The 17,369-nt window shown below is 34.6% G+C and overlaps 2 protein-coding genes across 2 annotated transcripts; one reads left to right on the top strand and one right to left on the bottom strand.

Moving 5' to 3' along the window:
- Positions 1-75: 75 nt before the first annotated feature.
- On the top strand, positions 76-4,886 carry BGAL15 (beta-galactosidase 15). Its single transcript, XM_087494548.1, has 15 exons — positions 76-522; positions 614-822; positions 1,386-1,452; positions 1,542-1,634; positions 1,780-1,923; positions 2,011-2,099; positions 2,298-2,403; positions 2,512-2,599; positions 2,690-2,808; positions 2,899-3,060; positions 3,142-3,442; positions 3,542-3,651; positions 3,734-3,955; positions 4,036-4,247; positions 4,346-4,886. The coding sequence occupies exons 1-15, from the start codon at positions 373-375 to the stop codon at positions 4,731-4,733; spliced, it is 2,460 nt and encodes an 819-aa protein (XP_087350674.1). The 5' UTR covers positions 76-372; the 3' UTR covers positions 4,734-4,886.
- A 635-nt stretch (positions 4,887-5,521) lies between these two features.
- LOC104757535 (Adaptin family protein) lies at positions 5,522-10,270 on the bottom strand. The gene is made up of 10 exons (XM_010480285.3): positions 8,994-10,270; positions 8,685-8,900; positions 8,492-8,602; positions 8,191-8,388; positions 7,964-8,095; positions 7,760-7,816; positions 7,562-7,678; positions 7,116-7,193; positions 6,890-7,033; positions 5,522-6,819 (listed from the first exon to the last, which is right to left on the bottom strand). Exons 1-10 carry the CDS (start codon positions 9,780-9,782, stop codon positions 5,848-5,850), a joined length of 2,814 nt encoding a protein of 937 aa, XP_010478587.2. The 5' UTR covers positions 9,783-10,270; the 3' UTR covers positions 5,522-5,847.
- Positions 10,271-17,369: the final 7,099 nt, after the last annotated feature.

Raw genomic sequence — 17,369 nt, 5'->3', positions numbered from 1 at the left:
TAAAATGGAGATAATAAAAAGATTTTTAATTAAAAAGTTCTACTTAAAGTCTTATACAATACCACCTATGCGACTGATCCAACCGGAGTTCGACTCCACTAAATTATGTTACCCTGCATAGTAGGACTTGAATATGAATCGGGTCTTGTGTGGATTGATGATGGCAAAAAAAAAAATCTTATACAACACGTGGCTACTGTGCTTATCCATTTCTTAATATTTTTTATTTTGAATAAACCCGATTAATATCCAAACAATTTCAACAAAATCTAAAATCATCTTTACGTTAAGATTTGTTTTCCTATTCCTATATATACCATTGATTTCTTAACTCTTCTTCCACTCAAGTAAAGAAAAAAAAATTCTACAGTGATGGTTTCTTTAAGATTTCTTTTGTGTTTTCTCTTCATAAGTGGTTGTGCTGCCACAATAGTCTCTCACGATGGCCGAGCCATCACCATTGATGGTCATCGTCGAATTCTTCTCTCTGGATCTATCCACTATCCTAGAAGCACCCCTGAAGTAATTTACATATCAACATATATGTTAGTGGTGAATCTATTGAGATTTTAGTAATATTGTTAATTAACTACATTTTTTTTGTTGTTGCTAGATGTGGCCGGATCTTATAAAGAAGGGTAAAGAAGGAGGTCTTGATGCGATCGAGACTTATGTTTTCTGGAATGCACATGAACCTACTCGTCGTCAATATGATTTCTCTGGAAATCTAGATCTTATTCGATTCTTAAAAACCATTCAAGATCAAGGATTGTATGGAGTTCTCCGTATTGGACCATATGTTTGCGCAGAGTGGAACTACGGGTAATAAACTAAACTAGCTTGATTTTACTAATAATATCATGATTTAATTCCATGCACGTTTAAATTAACTTCATTTCGGTTCATTTTGAGTCGCTATGTGCTTTTTATTTCTAGAGTAGGCTGTTTTTATTATTTTTGTTATGTAAGTCATTAGTGGTCAGTCATTTTACTATCGGTCAATTAATAATGTCACCAAATGGCTTCGATTAATAAAATTCTGGATGTTGAATTTCACGAAAATATATATCAGATTTTGTTTACCATAAAAAAAATATTGAATAAAATTTAGAGGTAACGTTGATGTGGATGTCTTCTTAATTTTTAATTGAATAATTTTAATGCAAAGTACTGGTGTTTACAACTTAACATAAACGATTTAACAATAAGAGTTTTGAGGATCAAAATTTGAGTGATCTATATTCTTATAATATACGCATTTCTCTGTTTACTCCTTCTCCATTACTTAGTTTATGATGATATCAGTTAGTTTTTGTTTTATTTATGTTAATTTATATATCTGTGGACTAATTTTGGTATTTTTATCATCTAATCCTTTGAAATAGAGGGTTTCCAGTGTGGCTGCACAACATGCCCAACATGGAATTCAGAACTACTAATACTGCGTTTATGGTAATCCTACATTTGATAATCATTTATCAGATTTTATATGTAATACTATATATATTTTAATTATTAATATATGGATGATTTATATGTAGAATGAGATGCAAAATTTTACAACTATGATAGTAGAAATGGTCAAGAAAGAGAAACTATTTGCATCACAAGGAGGTCCAATTATCCTTGCTCAGGTAATTAATTCTTTAACACTATGTCATTCACTATCTATATATATAATCTTTGTTTATATCTAGTGCACTCAATTTTTTTTTAGGATCTAAAAGCTAGAATAAGCTGATAATAATTTTGATATATTTTTTAATAATAAATATGCAGATTGAAAATGAGTATGGAAATGTAATTGGATCATATGGAGCCGCCGGTAAGGCATATATTCAGTGGTGTGCAAAAATGGCCAATTCTCTTGATATTGGTATTCCATGGATCATGTGTCAACAAGATGATGCTCCTCAACCTATGGTAATTAAGCTAAAGTTAATGAATTTTTATTATATTAACTTATACATTTACAAAGACTAATTCTTTGTCAATCATTTGAATTTACAGTTGAACACATGCAATGGTTATTATTGCGACAATTTTGAACCAAACAACCCCAACACTCCTAAAATGTGGACTGAGAATTGGACCGGATGGTTAGTTTTTTTTATTTGTATCATTATTGTAATTAAGTAATTATTATTTATTATCTTAAAATAATAAGAAAATCCTTGAACTTTTTTTTGTTTTGACAAAAAGTATTTTTTGTACGTTTTTTAGGAAATTTTCATTTACTTAATATTTAAACAGAATTAAATTTCACTGACCCCAAATTAATATATTTTTATTTGTAGGTATAAGAATTGGGGAAGCAAAAACCCTCACCGAACAAGCGAAGATGTTGCTTTTGCCGTTGCAAGATTCTTCCAAAGAGGAGGAACATTCCAAAACTACTACATGGTAAAATATTTGTAATAATAAAAAATTAGTTTATTTGATTAAGTAAGCACACAAATGAATTATCATTAAGTATAACAATAACCAAATGTTTATATGTTACTTTTGTAGTACCATGGAGGCACCAACTTTGATAGAACATCTGGTGGACCGTACATCACAACTACATATGATTATGATGCTCCTCTTGATGAATATGGTAAATATAATATATATTCACATTTAAATTGATTTTAAGTTTTTTAGAATAATTAAAAAAAATTGTACTAACATGGTGAAAATTGATTAGGTCATTTGAGCCAACCAAAGTACGGACATTTGAAGCAGCTTCATGATGTTCTTCATGCCATGGAGAAGACTCTCACACATGGAAACATTACCACTATTGATTTTGGAAACCTAGTCACGGTAATTATCCTTCTTTAGCTTACCTCTTTTCTAGAAATTATTATATTTAAATGTTTTTCAATAGTATATTTATGAACATATATTATATAGGCAACAATTTATAAAACGGAAGAAGGTTCAAGCTGCTTCATTGGCAACGTAAATGAAACCTCAGATGCAAGAATCAATTTCCAAGGAACATCTTACGACGTCCCCCCTTGGTCTGTTAGCATTTTACCAGATTGCAAAACTGTGGCTTACAATACTGCCAAGGTTTATTTTTCTTCCATTCAAAATTTAAAAATTTATGCACTATTGAAGTTACTTTTAACTCATTTAACTTTTAATTTTCAGATTAACACTCAGACTTCAGTAATGGTTAAGAAACCTAATGAGGCTGAGGATGAGCCTTCGACTTTGAAATGGTCATGGAGACCAGAGAACACAGATAATGTCCTTTTGAAAGGAAAAGGAGAGTCCACAATGAGCCAATTGTTTGATCAGAAAGTAGTAAGCAACGACGAAAGCGATTATCTTTGGTACATGACTACGGTTAATCTCAAAGAACAAGATCCGGTTTGGTGCAAAAACATGTCTCTCCGTATTAACAGTACTGCTCATGTGCTTCACGCTTTTGTCAATGGGCAACATATTGGTAATTAAATTATATATATGCTTCTCAACAATTCTCAATATATAAAGAAAATTATTTTTTACATTCTTGTTTTTTTTTTTTTTTTTTTTTTCATTTTAGGGAATTATCGAGTAGAAGATGGAAAATTTCACTATGTTTTCGAGCAAGACGCGAAATTCAACCCTGGTGCTAATGTCATTACCCTCCTCAGTATAACCGTAGGCCTTCCGGTGAGTTTGAATTTTATTGCTCTTATGTTATAAACCATTCTCTTGAGGCCTCATCCTTAGCCAAATTTTGTTTTTATTCTAGAACTATGGTGCCTTTTTCGAAAATGTACCTGCTGGAATCACTGGACCTGTTTTTATCATTGGAAGAAACGGTGATGAAACCATAGTAAAAGACTTGTCCGCTCATAAATGGAGTTATAAAACCGGTTTAAGTGGGTTTGAGAACCAACTTTTTAGTACAGAATCACCTTCTACATGGTCAGGTGAAAGTGTACCATTCAACCGAACCATGACTTGGTATAAGGTAGGTAGATATCAAAATCCAATAGCTAACGAAACACTGAATGCAATTTTAAATCGTTATCATTCCAATGTTTCTTGCAGACTACTTTCAAGGCTCCTTTGGGAAGTGAACCAGTTGTGGTTGATCTTTTGGGTCTTGGAAAAGGAACGGCTTGGATCAATGGAAACAACATTGGACGTTATTGGCCAAGTTTTCTTGCAGATATTGATGGTTGTTCTGCCGAATGCAACTACATAGGCACTTACTATGCTGAAAAGTGTCAAACAAATTGTGGAGAACCTACTCAAAGATGGTACGTTTTTTTTTTAGTTTTTCATGGTCCAAAATCAAATCGTTTTTTGGTTGGGTTATTTCAATATGGAAATATGTTTGTTTTTTTTTTTTTATCAGGTACCATGTTCCTCGTTCCTTCTTGAACTCCGAAGGAGACAACACGTTGGTTTTGTTTGAAGAGATTGGAGGAAACCCATCACTTGTCAATTTCCAGACAATTGGAGTAGGAAGTGTGTGTGCAAATGTCTATGAGAAGAACGTTCTTGAGCTTTCGTGCAATGGAAAACCCATTTCCGCCATCAAATTCGCTTCCTTTGGTAACCCAGGAGGCAACTGTGGATCCTTTGAAAAAGGAACTTGTGAAGCAAGCAACGACGCTGCCGCTATTCTCACTAAGGAATGTGTTGGAAAGGAAAAATGTTCCATTGATGTCTCCGAAGAGAAGTTTGGAGCACCAAAGTGTGGTGGTGCTGCTAAGAGGCTTGCCGTCGAAGCTATTTGCTAGTTTGTTTTTTTAGAGATTTTAGGTATTACTATGGTTATTTCCGAAGGATGTAGGTGCTTTTGATCCTAGGAATTATTTCTCCATTATTAGTTATATGGAGATGTTATTAAATAAGAGACCGACTTCTAATAAAATGATTTGGTTGTTATGAAACTCTCTTCTGTCTTCTCCTTCGTTGTCGGAAACAAAGTTCAAACATCGGATTTTCTCTTGGATTGCATCTTTTCTACCTATGTGGCTATGTCCAGAGAGCTTAAAGCTTGCTTTGTTAGAAAGTCAAATAATAGCATTCTATTGAAGAAAACTTGATGACGTTAAGGAAGAAAGAGGACATCACTTTTAATTTAGACAGAAACAAAGAAATCTAAAGGAATAGTCTTCGTTGCTTTTGGTTTAGGAACATGGAAAGAAATTTAGTTTTGTTTGAAGCTTCACAACCTAATGAGTAATGATACTTGCAAATCTGAACATCAATACATGACTCCTTCACATGTTTTGGCTATAAAAAAAAAATTGTGTAGAAAAATAATATGCCAGTGTCACACACTAAGTTTGATGTCAAGATAAAAATCCATAAAAGCATAGTTCCCAAAGTCCTATCATGACATCTTCATTTGCTTTCTTTTCCATTTCATTCGTTATTTTAAAGGTTTCAAGCAGTGGCATTGAAATTTGTTAGAGAAGAAGAAGAAGAAGAAAGCGATAGGGAGGACGAAGAGAACAGCGGAGAAGATATAGATATAGACAAGAACGCGCTGATGATCATAGTCCCCAACAGGGATGAACTCTTTGACAGAAAAATTAAATACCTCTAAGAAATAAAAGATGATACAAATGTTCTATAGACACAACAAGACGAATTCAAAACCATTACCTGATGATGACTCCAAAATTAAACGAGAAACCAAAAAAAAAAAAATGAAAAATCTCGATGCGTGACTTACCTTTCTGTGTTTTGTAAACTATAAGTTCCTATCGATAAGAAACTTAGGTACAACAAAAAGCTGTTCTTGAATTGGAAACATAGTAATCCCCAAAACCCACAACATATTACCAAATATGGGATGATGATGATGATGATGGTGGTGAGCTAATGAATGGACGGTTGGTTCGTCTAGCCAAGGAGATCTTTGAATAGTGTAGGGTTCTGACTTGTTGGGTTTACACCCATTTGTCTAACAAGAGCATCTTTCTCGAGAGCTTCCTTCGTGTTTGGTCCTTTTGAGGTTTGAGATTGATACGTGCGTGAGTTTCCTTTGGAGCTATCAGACAGTTCGGATAAGAGAGAGTCGACACTTGTGGTTGTGGTCACAGGTGCTGCATCCGAGTATAGTCCCATCACATCGTTCGAACCCCCATCTTGGCTCGAAGAATCCATAAGCCCTTCCAACTCTTTAAAAGGATCCATTGCTGAAACAGTTGTAGCCGTTGGCTCGCCTAAGTCGAGTAAGTCTGGTGGCGGTTGAACAGGGGTTGGATTTTCCTTGGGGACAGTTGCCGGTTTGTTAACTGTTCCTTTTGCGGGCTTGTGACCACCAGAAGACTTTTTATCAGCTCTTGACGATGATGATCCACCAAACAAGGATGCAGCGAGTCTCTGTTTCTCGGGATCGATTTCTGGTTTCTTTGGTTCGTAACTGCTTCGAGGCTTTGAGCTAGATGAACCAACTCCTCCATCCGAGTGTGAAGTGGTACCATTTGCTGCTTGCTGAGTAGTGGAAGAAGCTGCTGTGGTTGATTGATAGCTCGGTCTACCCCATTTTTGCTTAACTCCATCGAGTCGCAGCTTGATCTCTGATGACTCTCGTTCAGACACCAAAGATGTTGAAATTGGCTGGTGTGACTCGCTGTAATAAGGCTCAGGTACTGGAACAAGCTCGGTCGAAGCTTGTGGTGGCACTGATGGCTTTGGAAGTTCATAGGCTTCGAATCGAAGAGTATGAGATGGAACTTCATGATGATCTTGGGGATGGTAATCGGTTGTTTCAAACATCCCCAAGCGTTCTCTCTCAGAAATATAAGGCTGCGCTCCACTTTCGATAGCTTGTTGGATGTAGCCATTGAGAAATGAAAGTTCCTTATCAACCTAATTCAGAAATGGACCATAAGATTCAAGAAATCCACATTCGAAGGGAACATATGAAGAGAGAACGTACCTCAATGTCTTCACAACTAGCATCTAAAGGGATTATAGTCTCAACAGCACGGGCATCTAGAGCAAGGAGAGCCTGAAGCTCATATGCACGTTGCTGAAGATCTGTTGAATGTGAAGCCAGTAGCTCTTCGATCAAAGATTGGCACTGTATTATAAAACCAATCAGTCCATGACAAAGCAAGCTATAAAATAGGTTTTTAATTTCAGAACCATCTAAAGATACAGACCTCTGGCAAAACATCCACCTTTCTCCCAGATGCAATTTCAAATGCATAGATCTTCATCAGTGCAGAAACAGCATAACCCTTCAATAAGAAGAGGAAACCATTACTATTTCAGGCAGTATACAGGTAGCAACTGGACTAAGTTTGCATAAGTGGAAAAATCACCGCTCTCATGTACATGTACTAGCAAATAATCCTGATAATCCTGATAGTAATTCTACCGGGTAAGAATACATTTTAGGAAGAGGAGTTAACACGCAATGGGTATAGTCACATTTTCAAGGAATTCAGTATCTACCATGGTGTCCTAATGCAACTTAAGTGTGGAGATCTAAGAAACAAGTCGAGTGTTTGAAGAAGCTACACCATACACAGAATTTAAAGGCCAGAACACCTAAGAAGGCAACGGTTTTTAGATGCATAATATTTGAAAGCTGTGGAGCTACTACCTTTACAGTTTCATCACTTGAGTATGCGTCTGCCACATCGCACAGCTTTCCACTAATATAGGAGGCAGAATATTTCCCATCAGCTGTGCCGTATTCTCCCAAGACCCAAGAAATGACCTGAAGTTTAAATCCAAAAGTAAGAAGCATAAATGCAATGTGAAAAAAAGGCAAGTGGAGAGATCTGAGAACAAAATCTACCTGAAGAAACAGGGATGGAAGCTTTGGCTCACTAATAAGCTGCAAATACGATTCCACCTGCATCAAGAAAAACACACTCATAAGTGCAATTTCAGGTATCAACTCTATTCTCTGTTAAAAAATCGTTCATATCACAGAAACACAAACTACTAATTTCTTTGCTCATAAATGCAGAACGAACAGAAAAGGAAATGAACAACATACAGCTGATAATCTGAGCTTGCTGTCTGCATCATCATCGTCCTCTCCAAATCCTTCAGCAATCAAACGCATCAGATTATGTGCCACCTTAATATTTACCAGATCTCCTGCATGCTCGAAGACTTTATTCATGGTCTGCAGTACAGCCACAGTAATAATTCTATCAACTGAAACCAAGATTTTGTAATTATATTGTTCGGCCACAGTTACGAGGAAGATTGGCTTGCTACCTGGATGAACCATTGATTGCTTGGAGCAAATTGTTCAGCCAACTCAACACAACGAGATGCTATCTCAGTTTTGTAATGATTGTCATTGATACTAATCATGTAATCAATCATTCGGTCAACAATCACTTCTACATTAGACGACTTGGTCATTTTGTACAACAATTCAAATGTTTTCCTCTTTAGTGTATCATCTGGATCCTGTTGGACAGTAGCAATGAAGAACATCAGGCAAAAAAAAAAAACAAACAATGAGCTCACACGAAAACAAACAACTAAAAAGGTTTCCCCTGTTTCTGCTCACCTCCAAACAATCTATCACAGCAAGTTGGTGCTGCTCAGCAATGTCTGGGCTTATTTTTATCAATCGACCAAGACCATCAATGCCCATGTACTTGAGATTGTGACTATCACTCTGCAAATAGTTTGCCAGGAATTTAGATACAACCATAAGGTAAACAAGAGTATCTGCATACATCTCAGGAAGACAAAAGAACCTTCAAAAACTTGGAGATAGCATCAGCAGCAGCTTCTAACAGCTTGGGATTTGGAAGTATACAAGAAATACATCGAATACACTCGTAAAGGATCGCATTTCCTATATTGGTAGAGGAGTCACACTTTCTGAACAAATCTCCAAGCACCATAGACATGATTTCACTAGCATTCTTATCACCACTACCCAGCAACGCCATTATCTTCAGCAATTTGATCTAAAAACAAAAAATTTGATCAAAACAAAACTAATCACCAGTTGCAAAAATAGAGTTCAATAAAGGAAACTTGTAAAAGCTAAGACACGAAACCTGGATGAAAGGTGCAGGCATCTGATGGTAATCGTAACTCTTTGGCAATCTTCTCTCAGTGACCTGTTTGAGAATACTGACGAAACTGCTAACCAAATCCTTATAGGAAGTAACATCTTCACTAATGAGATCAAACAACGGGCAAAGAGTGGCACCCATAACACCAGGATCATTATCACATAACCTCTTTCTGAAATTAGAAATCAAATGCGAAACAGAAGAAGGAGACTTGCGATGAAATCTATGCAAAGCCATGATAGCTTTCTTCCTCACAGCTTCCTTCTGATGATTAAGCAACTCAACAACCTGAGGCAAAACAGCCGGAATCGTCTCCTCATTAATCAACCTACAAATCGCATTAAGGGCAGCGCAAACAACGAGGTAGTTATCGGATCTGAGATCTTTCTGAATCGTGTTAACAATAAGGATGATAAGATCATGATCCTCGTTGAGGAACAGCGTCACAGCTAAGTAACCAGTACGCTTGAGAAGAAGATTGTCATCGTGAGTCATCTTCACGGCGTGAATGTAACCGAAAGAAGCGTCGTGGCCTAGCATCTCGATGTAAACGAGCCGTATGATGTACTCTTTCATCTTCCTCTTTGGAACATCAGGTTCCAACAGTTTCCGTTTCAGTATATCGATCTCGCTTAACACGATCCGATCTTCTTCAGCTTTGGATCTTGCTTCACCGATTGATTTGACCAGATCGAGAAACTCTTTCGACTGACCAAATCCTCCTTGTGATCCCATCGCTAGCTCTCTTCCGATTGTCTTCAACTGCTCCATCTTCTCCTCTCTCTCTCTCAGTCAATCAAATCACTAGCACCAAACGCACCGGAGATTTTAACCGGTGATTTCTCCGACGACGACCGATTTATTTAAACGATGGAATTGGGTAGGATTTAGGGCTAAATCCGATGAGAAATCGGAAATTTGACCATGCGAAATGAGATTTGATTGTTCCGATGATTGTTTCCTGAGAGCGGTGGTTGATGAGTCTCGTCCGGTGGAGTTCTCAGATCTGAAGAGAGTGTGAAATTGGAGATGAGAAAAACGTGAAGAGAAGAAGAGAGTTTGTTTAGTAACGAGAAAAAGAGTTTTGTCTGAGTTTGTTTTTTTTTTTTTTTTTTTTTTGTGGCTTTTTAGTGTTCAATAGAGAGCCACAGCCACACCAGGCGGTCCCCAATCGCTAAAAACCAACACGCGTGTTACAGTACAATTTAGAGGTGGTTTAACCGGGATCCGGTTTTGTATTGGTTCGTTTCCATATGTTCAAAGTTTTTGTTCGGTTTGGAATTGTCAAAGTTACTAGAACTGAAAAATGTCAACAACAAACAATGCTTAATCTTTGTCTTCGATAATAAAATTTAAGGGCATTATATTCTTGAAAATTAGGGTGGTATAGTGGTAAAAGCCTCCGTTACACTGTCGAATGTGAGAAATTTGAACCTAGCTAATGTTATTCTTTAGATATATTCTATATAACTTATGCCTGCCCTACACACAATTAATTTACTTATGCAGTTTTTAATATTTAAATTTATATTAAGGAGAGATATATTTCCTCCTCCAACAAGATTTGGCAGCAGAGGAATAATATCATATGCACAACAACCAATTAATATTTATTTCGTCTATCTTTTTAAGAACATTGATCGAAAGGTCCACAATACCATAACTAGAAGGCAAATGAAGATATGGAAAAATCTAATGCTTCTCTCAATCAGATAATCGGAATCTACCCCATTTGTACTATTTTGTTGTTTTATATATAAAGTTCATGTTGAGGATTATATATATGCTTATTTTTATTTTAAGTCCGAATAGTAACTGCATTTTTAATGGTGCGAAAAAGTGGATTGAGAGTGCCGTATGTGTGTTATGTGGAATAAATGTGGTTTTTATAAATAAGTGGTGCCTAATAATGTTTGATTGGTGAAAATAGTTTGCGGTGTGGAATAAAAATATTAGTTATATATATTAATATAATAAATTATTAATTTTGTAATAACTAGTATTATAATTTAAATATATATATAGATATATTAAATTTAGTTAAAATATAGGGCAATATTAGTATATGACTATGAAATGAAAATAAATTAAAAAACTAACCTTATGTCAGATTTCTTTGCAAACTAACTACTTTAAAGGTGGGGTCAAGGTGAAATAAATACTAAAATATTTTTTAAAGTTATGGTAATTACCAAACTATATATATGTAGAGAAAGGAATAAAGAGAAGAAGAAAATATCCAATAAACAAGAGAGAAACATAAAAATAGCAGCGGTGGAGAAGATCATACTGGTAATAACGTCGGTGGTGGTGGTTATTTGCGGTGGTGGATACAAAACACGTGAAAGAGGTTAAAACTCAAGTGATTCTATAAAATAACATAATATATTGAGAAAATATTTGTGCTGGTTGTACAAAACTGTTAAAACTCATGTGATTATGTGAAATAACATGATATATAGACAAAATATATGTGCTAGTTGTGTAGAATTATTAAAGCTCATGTGATTATGTGAAATAACATGATATATGGAAGAAATATGTGTGTTGACTATGTAAAATTGTTAAATCTCATTTGATTATGTGAAATAACATGATATATGGACAAAAGATCGTGTGATTTTCTTTCATAGTTTTAAAAATCAGATTTAATCTCACATGTTACATTGGTGAGTGGTGGAGAAATCCGACGAGAGGAGGAAACAGAGAGTGGACTAGGGTGAGAGAAGGATATATTTCTAGAGAGAAAGCAAAAGAGAATTGGTGGTAAAGAAATATAATGAAAGGGAGATAAGGGGAAAAAAAAAGATTAAATATGATGGTGGTAGCGACAAGATTAAAAAATTGAGAGGAATTGAGGAGATTATGGATATGGTGGCCGCTGGCGGGAGGGAGGTGGGTACGGAGGAGAAAAGGTGACCGTGATTTTAGAAGAAAAAAAGGGGAGAAGGAGAAGTAAGTAATTTCAGAAGCATGTCCGACACAACCACATGCCCCATGGTTAAGTAATTTCAGAAGCATGTCCGACACAACCACATGCCCTATGGTTAAGTAATTTCAGAAACATGTCCGACACAACCACATGCCCCATGGTTAAGTAATTTCAGTAGCATGTCCGACACAACTACATGCCCCATGGTTATTTTTTTCATTATTTTCGATTTCATGGTTATCTACTAAAAATACTCTAAAATGTACTAATAACTACACCTAATTAGAAATACAAAACCGCACTACTTGCAAGATAAGATTGTAATACAAAAAGTATTATTATTTTTTTTTTATGTAATTGCGTTATTTGGTTAAAAACGTTCCATATTCATAATTATGTGAATGGTAACAATCTACAATTTGCTCCATCCGCAGTAAATACTGCACATTTTCCATCACCATTCACGACATTTATGTTCGAGTTTTGATTGATGTGTCCAGATGAAAAAGATCAGATTAGATATAACTATTGGATACTCTTTAGATGCATTGAGTAATAGAGAAAAAAAGAGATTTTAATGAATATAGTGGAAATTCATCTAATGGCTATTATTCTTTGTAAATTACATATCATCTTTAAAATGTTTTTAAATAGAATTTTGTATTTTCTATCTACTTGACTTTCATTAGGAGTGTACCAGATCCAGATATCTGGATTCGGATCCGGTAATCTCCAATATCCGAATAGAGTCTTTTTGTGTTATTTAATAATTAAATATATTATAACAATATTTTTGATATATATATATATTTATATATATTATAATCATGAAATTAAGAATTCTCCAAAAAAAAAAAATTGGGATGAAAGAGATCAAAGATAAATTAATGAGTAATCTTTAAATACATTGAATAAGAGAAAAAAATCTTAGGTTTTTAATGACTAGAATATCATGCAATGGAGAATCATCTAACTGCTATTATCTTTTTTTAAACAACAATATATCATCCTAAAATGCTATAGATCACCTCCTACAATGGTTTTACCGTTTCAAAGCATTAGCTCATCTAAACGTCTTACTTATAGCTAAGGTCCAAATGATCGGATAATAGATGTTCATTTTTAAAATTATTATTTTTAGTTTCTTCAGCTCGATGATATTTGTTGATTTGTACGAACATCAATTTTATATTCTAGCTATCGTATTTTCCTAAAGTTTTTATACAAGAAAAAAAAATTAACCATGACTTTCAAGTGATTCAAGCTGAACAAAAACTTCAGAAACTCAACTAATACTCGGCTTAACTAAACTTAAACTTAGACTAGTATATATGGCATTGTGAGATGCATATATAAAATATAGAGATAAGTGAGTTTTTCAAAACCCTTCTATCAGAATGATCAGAACGCTATTGTTAGTGTTGCATCATCTTCCTTTTTTTTAAGGCCAGAGAGGACTTTCTAGTCAGTGCCGGTCTGACATCTTTTAACTCCCAACGCAAAAAAAAATTACGTCCTATAATTTTTTTTTACAAACTCATAAATAATAATATAAATAACCATACTAAGGCTGTGATTGGGAGCCATTGAAAAAGCGTTATTCATTTTTTTTGCCGAATCTGCACATGTGTCACCAATTAGGGTTAAAACTGAAATTTGTGTCTTTTTAAAAAAAATAAATTTCAAATTTGCAGAATTATCCACTGGATAATGCGATGGACCGCGATTCAAAATAGAACCAGCTTTTTACCCAGCATTCTTTTAGAAAACTCACCCAGTTGATAATAGAATGTTTTTTTTTTAAAAATATGCAAAATAAAATCTATATATAGGTACTACATCACAAAAGGTTTATAACATCTCCGTGAAACTGATTCTTCAGAAATTGGCTTAGCAAATTTTTGAGCAGATCTTCCACATTTTCAGGTTAGTATTTTAATTTACTGTATTTGCTAAATAATTTTAATACATGTAGTGTACTTGTTAAATAATCTAATGTGTTCTTTATTATATTAAATTAAATAATTAATAAACGGCCAAGACAACTCTTTTTCACGACCTAGGTCGAGTTTTCCCTTATATACATCGGTTATGAACTTCAATTGAGCCAAACCAAGCCAAAACGATAATTCAAATAAAACTGGTCGAACCAAAAATTGATGGCGTCGATCGACACTCCCCTTGGTGCTGAAACAACCCGACCCCTTTTTTTTTTTAACAATTAAATACAATGTAAACAATTATGCAGCCTATACTACTAAATTAAACCAACCCAAACCACAACTCCTCATTAAACCAATAACAACCAGTACACACAGCGGAAACATACCAACTATACAAAACCATTACAACATCAATACAATAACAATCCTAAGCATTCTATCCATCAACCTAGCATATCTCTATCCAAGGTTCCAACAACATATCCAACAATCCAATAACACACAAACGAGACCCTAGATCATCCTCCTCCTCATCGCCATGATTCCACAACACAAACCTCCACACCACAAACAACAATTGAGATGCGTAAGTATTATCACAAATACTTAGTGAGGCAATCCTCCCATCTACTGGGCTATACACACAAGCAACTGAGAAACCAATGCTTAACAACTGACAACCAAACACAAACAAACCAGGAAAAATCACGAAACAAGCAACTTGGTGTCGACCGACACCAAAGAGGTGTCGATCGACACTGGCCAAACATGGTGTCGACCGACATCTAACTGGTGTCGATCGACACTCCCTTCGTAGACGCGAACTGCACGAATCCGAATGACGAACCTCCGTTCCAATCCACCTACAATCTGTCCCAAACTCTCCCAAAAGCCTCAGGAACCTATAATAACCATAACACAACCACCACAAGCAAGAACAACACCACAAAACACAACAAATCAAGCAAACAAAGGATTCTCAGGCTTAGATAAGTCATGGTCATGCACTCACATTATCAACTGATTATAACAACCAATACAACCAGTTGAGACCCTCCTAACGTCTGAAACAGCCCAGAAACACCCTACAACAAGCCACACAACCAAAAACGACTTATAGCAAAACTGGACAGAAACATCAGAAAAGAACAGTTTCAAAGACAAAACCCTAAAATGAAAACCAACCATTAACTACCAAATCGCTCCGGTGAAAAGCTATCCCTAGACGTCGCGAAGCTTCCCACAAAATTTCAGCACGATCAGGAACCAGACGAGACCACGATCTCAATTACAATCCCCGATGGTTCTAACTCGCGTCTGAAAAAACGTGACTCACGAAACTGCCAATAACTCATCGAGTTTAAATCCAAAACTACTTCTGTAAAAAAGAGAATGACGATGAAAGACTTGGGAATAAACATATCAAATTTTAGTACCTTTGAGAACGATTTGATACGCCGAAACTATTTCGTCCCAAACCCTAACGATTCTGCTCTTTCTCCTTTAATCTCCTTCACACCACAATAGGCTCTCTCTCCTCTCTCTCTATCTCTGCAAACGGCGACCAGACACCCTAAAACCCTTAATTTTTCGCTTCTCCGCTTATATACTCGGTTTAGTTAACTAAACCAAACCAACCAAACCAAAATCGCGAATCAAAACAAACCCGACGAACCCAGAAATAGTGGTGTCGATCGATGCCACAAGGATGTCGATCGACACTCCTACCAAAACCGCATAATCCGGTTCGCGGATGTTACAGGTGCCGATCGACACCCCTTCCCAATACTCCAAAATTGGTTTGCGGATGTTACAATGTTAAACTTCTCAGATGGAGATTTTACAGATCTAATGACAGAGACAAATATAAACAATATATATTTTGATCATGATGTAGATGACATAGAAGCAACAGAGATAACAGATAAAGAACATATGACGCAAATAAGAAACAATATTGCAAATATGTTATGGGAGAATCAAAGTAATAGATAATATTTTTTAATGTATTGTGCATTTTTTATGATATTACTATTCAACGCATTTAACAATATGTATGCTAAAAAATTAAATTTCTATTTTGATTAATTTTTGTATTAGTGGTTTATAAATATCTGTTATTTTTTATTTATTAATAAGGAAAAGAATACTTAATTATTAATATATATAATCCGCACTGCAATTAGTTTTTTTCATCAATCAAGCGTTATTCTGTACTGCTTATTTTGTACAAACCACACTTGTCCTGCAAATATATTTCTTCCGCACGTACCATAGTTGAACCGTACCGCACTGTAATACCGCTTTCCCCGCACAACCAAAATCGCGGTTACCATTCGGACCCTAAAACTGATGAGCAATGTTTAGGCAGTGAATGGAAGCAATGAATTTGCGGTTAAAAAAAAAGAAAACCAAAACCACACATGTATAGCCAATCAGAAGAAGAAAAGTTAATTTTGCGTTTTTTGGAAAAAAGCGGATTGTTTAGCAGATAATAGCATGGACCGCGTTTTAAAGATACAATGGATAATAACCAGCGGATTTTGAGACCGCAAACAATAAATGCTTTATTTAATAGATTTTTTAATATATAAGTGTACTATATATACCTATGTTACTATACTTTATTGAAAAGCTAAAAAACATCTATCCCCTATTCCCCTTCTCCTCTCTCTCTCGAGATTTCACTAAACATCATTTAGGTAATGTTTTTTTTTAATCACTCTCATATTGTTTTTCTCTGAAAAACCTACTCTCATATTTTCGTAAACCCAAATTCTATAGAGGTTTTGTTTAATATATTTTCAAAATGAATTAATGAAAAATACACTTTTAAATGCTTTGTTAGATTTTAAATTTATAAAAACTGATTTAAAGTGCAGTTTTCATGTTAATAAATAGGGTTGTAATATATGTTTTAAGTTGAAAATTAATAAAAATAATAATCTTATTGTTTAGTAAATAATACTATTGTCTATGCTACTTAAATATCATAGTGGTTATTAAAACACTCATATATCATGGAGTCTCCATGTATTCATTATGTTGTTATTTTTGAAAAATTTATAATCCAGTTACTTAATTTTTTAAAATTATACATGTTAGTTTAATTATATAACAATTGAACATTTTCATTATGTTTCATATCATCTTTATTTTATTTCCTAACTAATATATATATATATATATACGTATATGTATATATAACAATTCATATAAATTAGTTTAGAAGTAAAACAATATGTTTAAAAGAATTCTTATTAACAATAAAATTATTAAAACCTTATTAAATGTATAGTAACCAATGAATTTCATTAAATGTAGATATGTCGTCTAATCGTCGAAGAAACACAAATCCTTCTAGACAAACAAGTTCAAATCAGCCAACCAAAAATTCAACTCCTCCAACGGAAATAACAGTACGGGTAAATTTTCTTTAGCTTGTTTTTAAAAACATTTTTGATAATAATTATACTTGATATT

The sequence above is a fragment of the Camelina sativa genome, chromosome 17 (assembly GCF_030686135.1).
Source record: "Camelina sativa cultivar CO46 ecotype springtype chromosome 17, ASM3068613v1".
NCBI classification, from domain to species: Eukaryota; Viridiplantae; Streptophyta; class Magnoliopsida; order Brassicales; family Brassicaceae; genus Camelina; species Camelina sativa.
Note: the sequence above shows the minus strand (reverse complement) of the source record. Positions and strands in the feature narration are given on the sequence as shown.

What these genes read in the sequence shown, in the direction of transcription:
- BGAL15 (XM_087494548.1), top strand. Translation starts at nt 373, where the DNA reads ATGGTTTCTTTAAGATTTCTTTTGTGTTTTCTCTTCATAAGTGGTTGT. An exon ending in GAACCATGACTTGGTATAAG is followed by an intron (nt 3,956 to 4,035) that starts GTAGGTAGATAT and finishes TGTTTCTTGCAG; the next exon opens with ACTACTTTCAAGGCTCCTTT. An exon ending in GGAGAACCTACTCAAAGATG is followed by an intron (nt 4,248 to 4,345) that starts GTACGTTTTTTT and finishes TTTTTTTATCAG; the next exon opens with GTACCATGTTCCTCGTTCCT.
- LOC104757535 (XM_010480285.3), bottom strand. Translation starts at nt 9,782, where the DNA reads ATGGAGCAGTTGAAGACAATCGGAAGAGAGCTAGCGATGGGATCACAA. An exon ending in CTGTGATAGATTGTTTGGAG is followed by an intron (nt 8,389 to 8,491) that starts GTGAGCAGAAAC and finishes ACTGTCCAACAG; the next exon opens with GATCCAGATGATACACTAAA. An exon ending in CAAGTGATGAAACTGTAAAG is followed by an intron (nt 7,194 to 7,561) that starts GTAGTAGCTCCA and finishes TTCTTATTGAAG; the next exon opens with GGTTATGCTGTTTCTGCACT.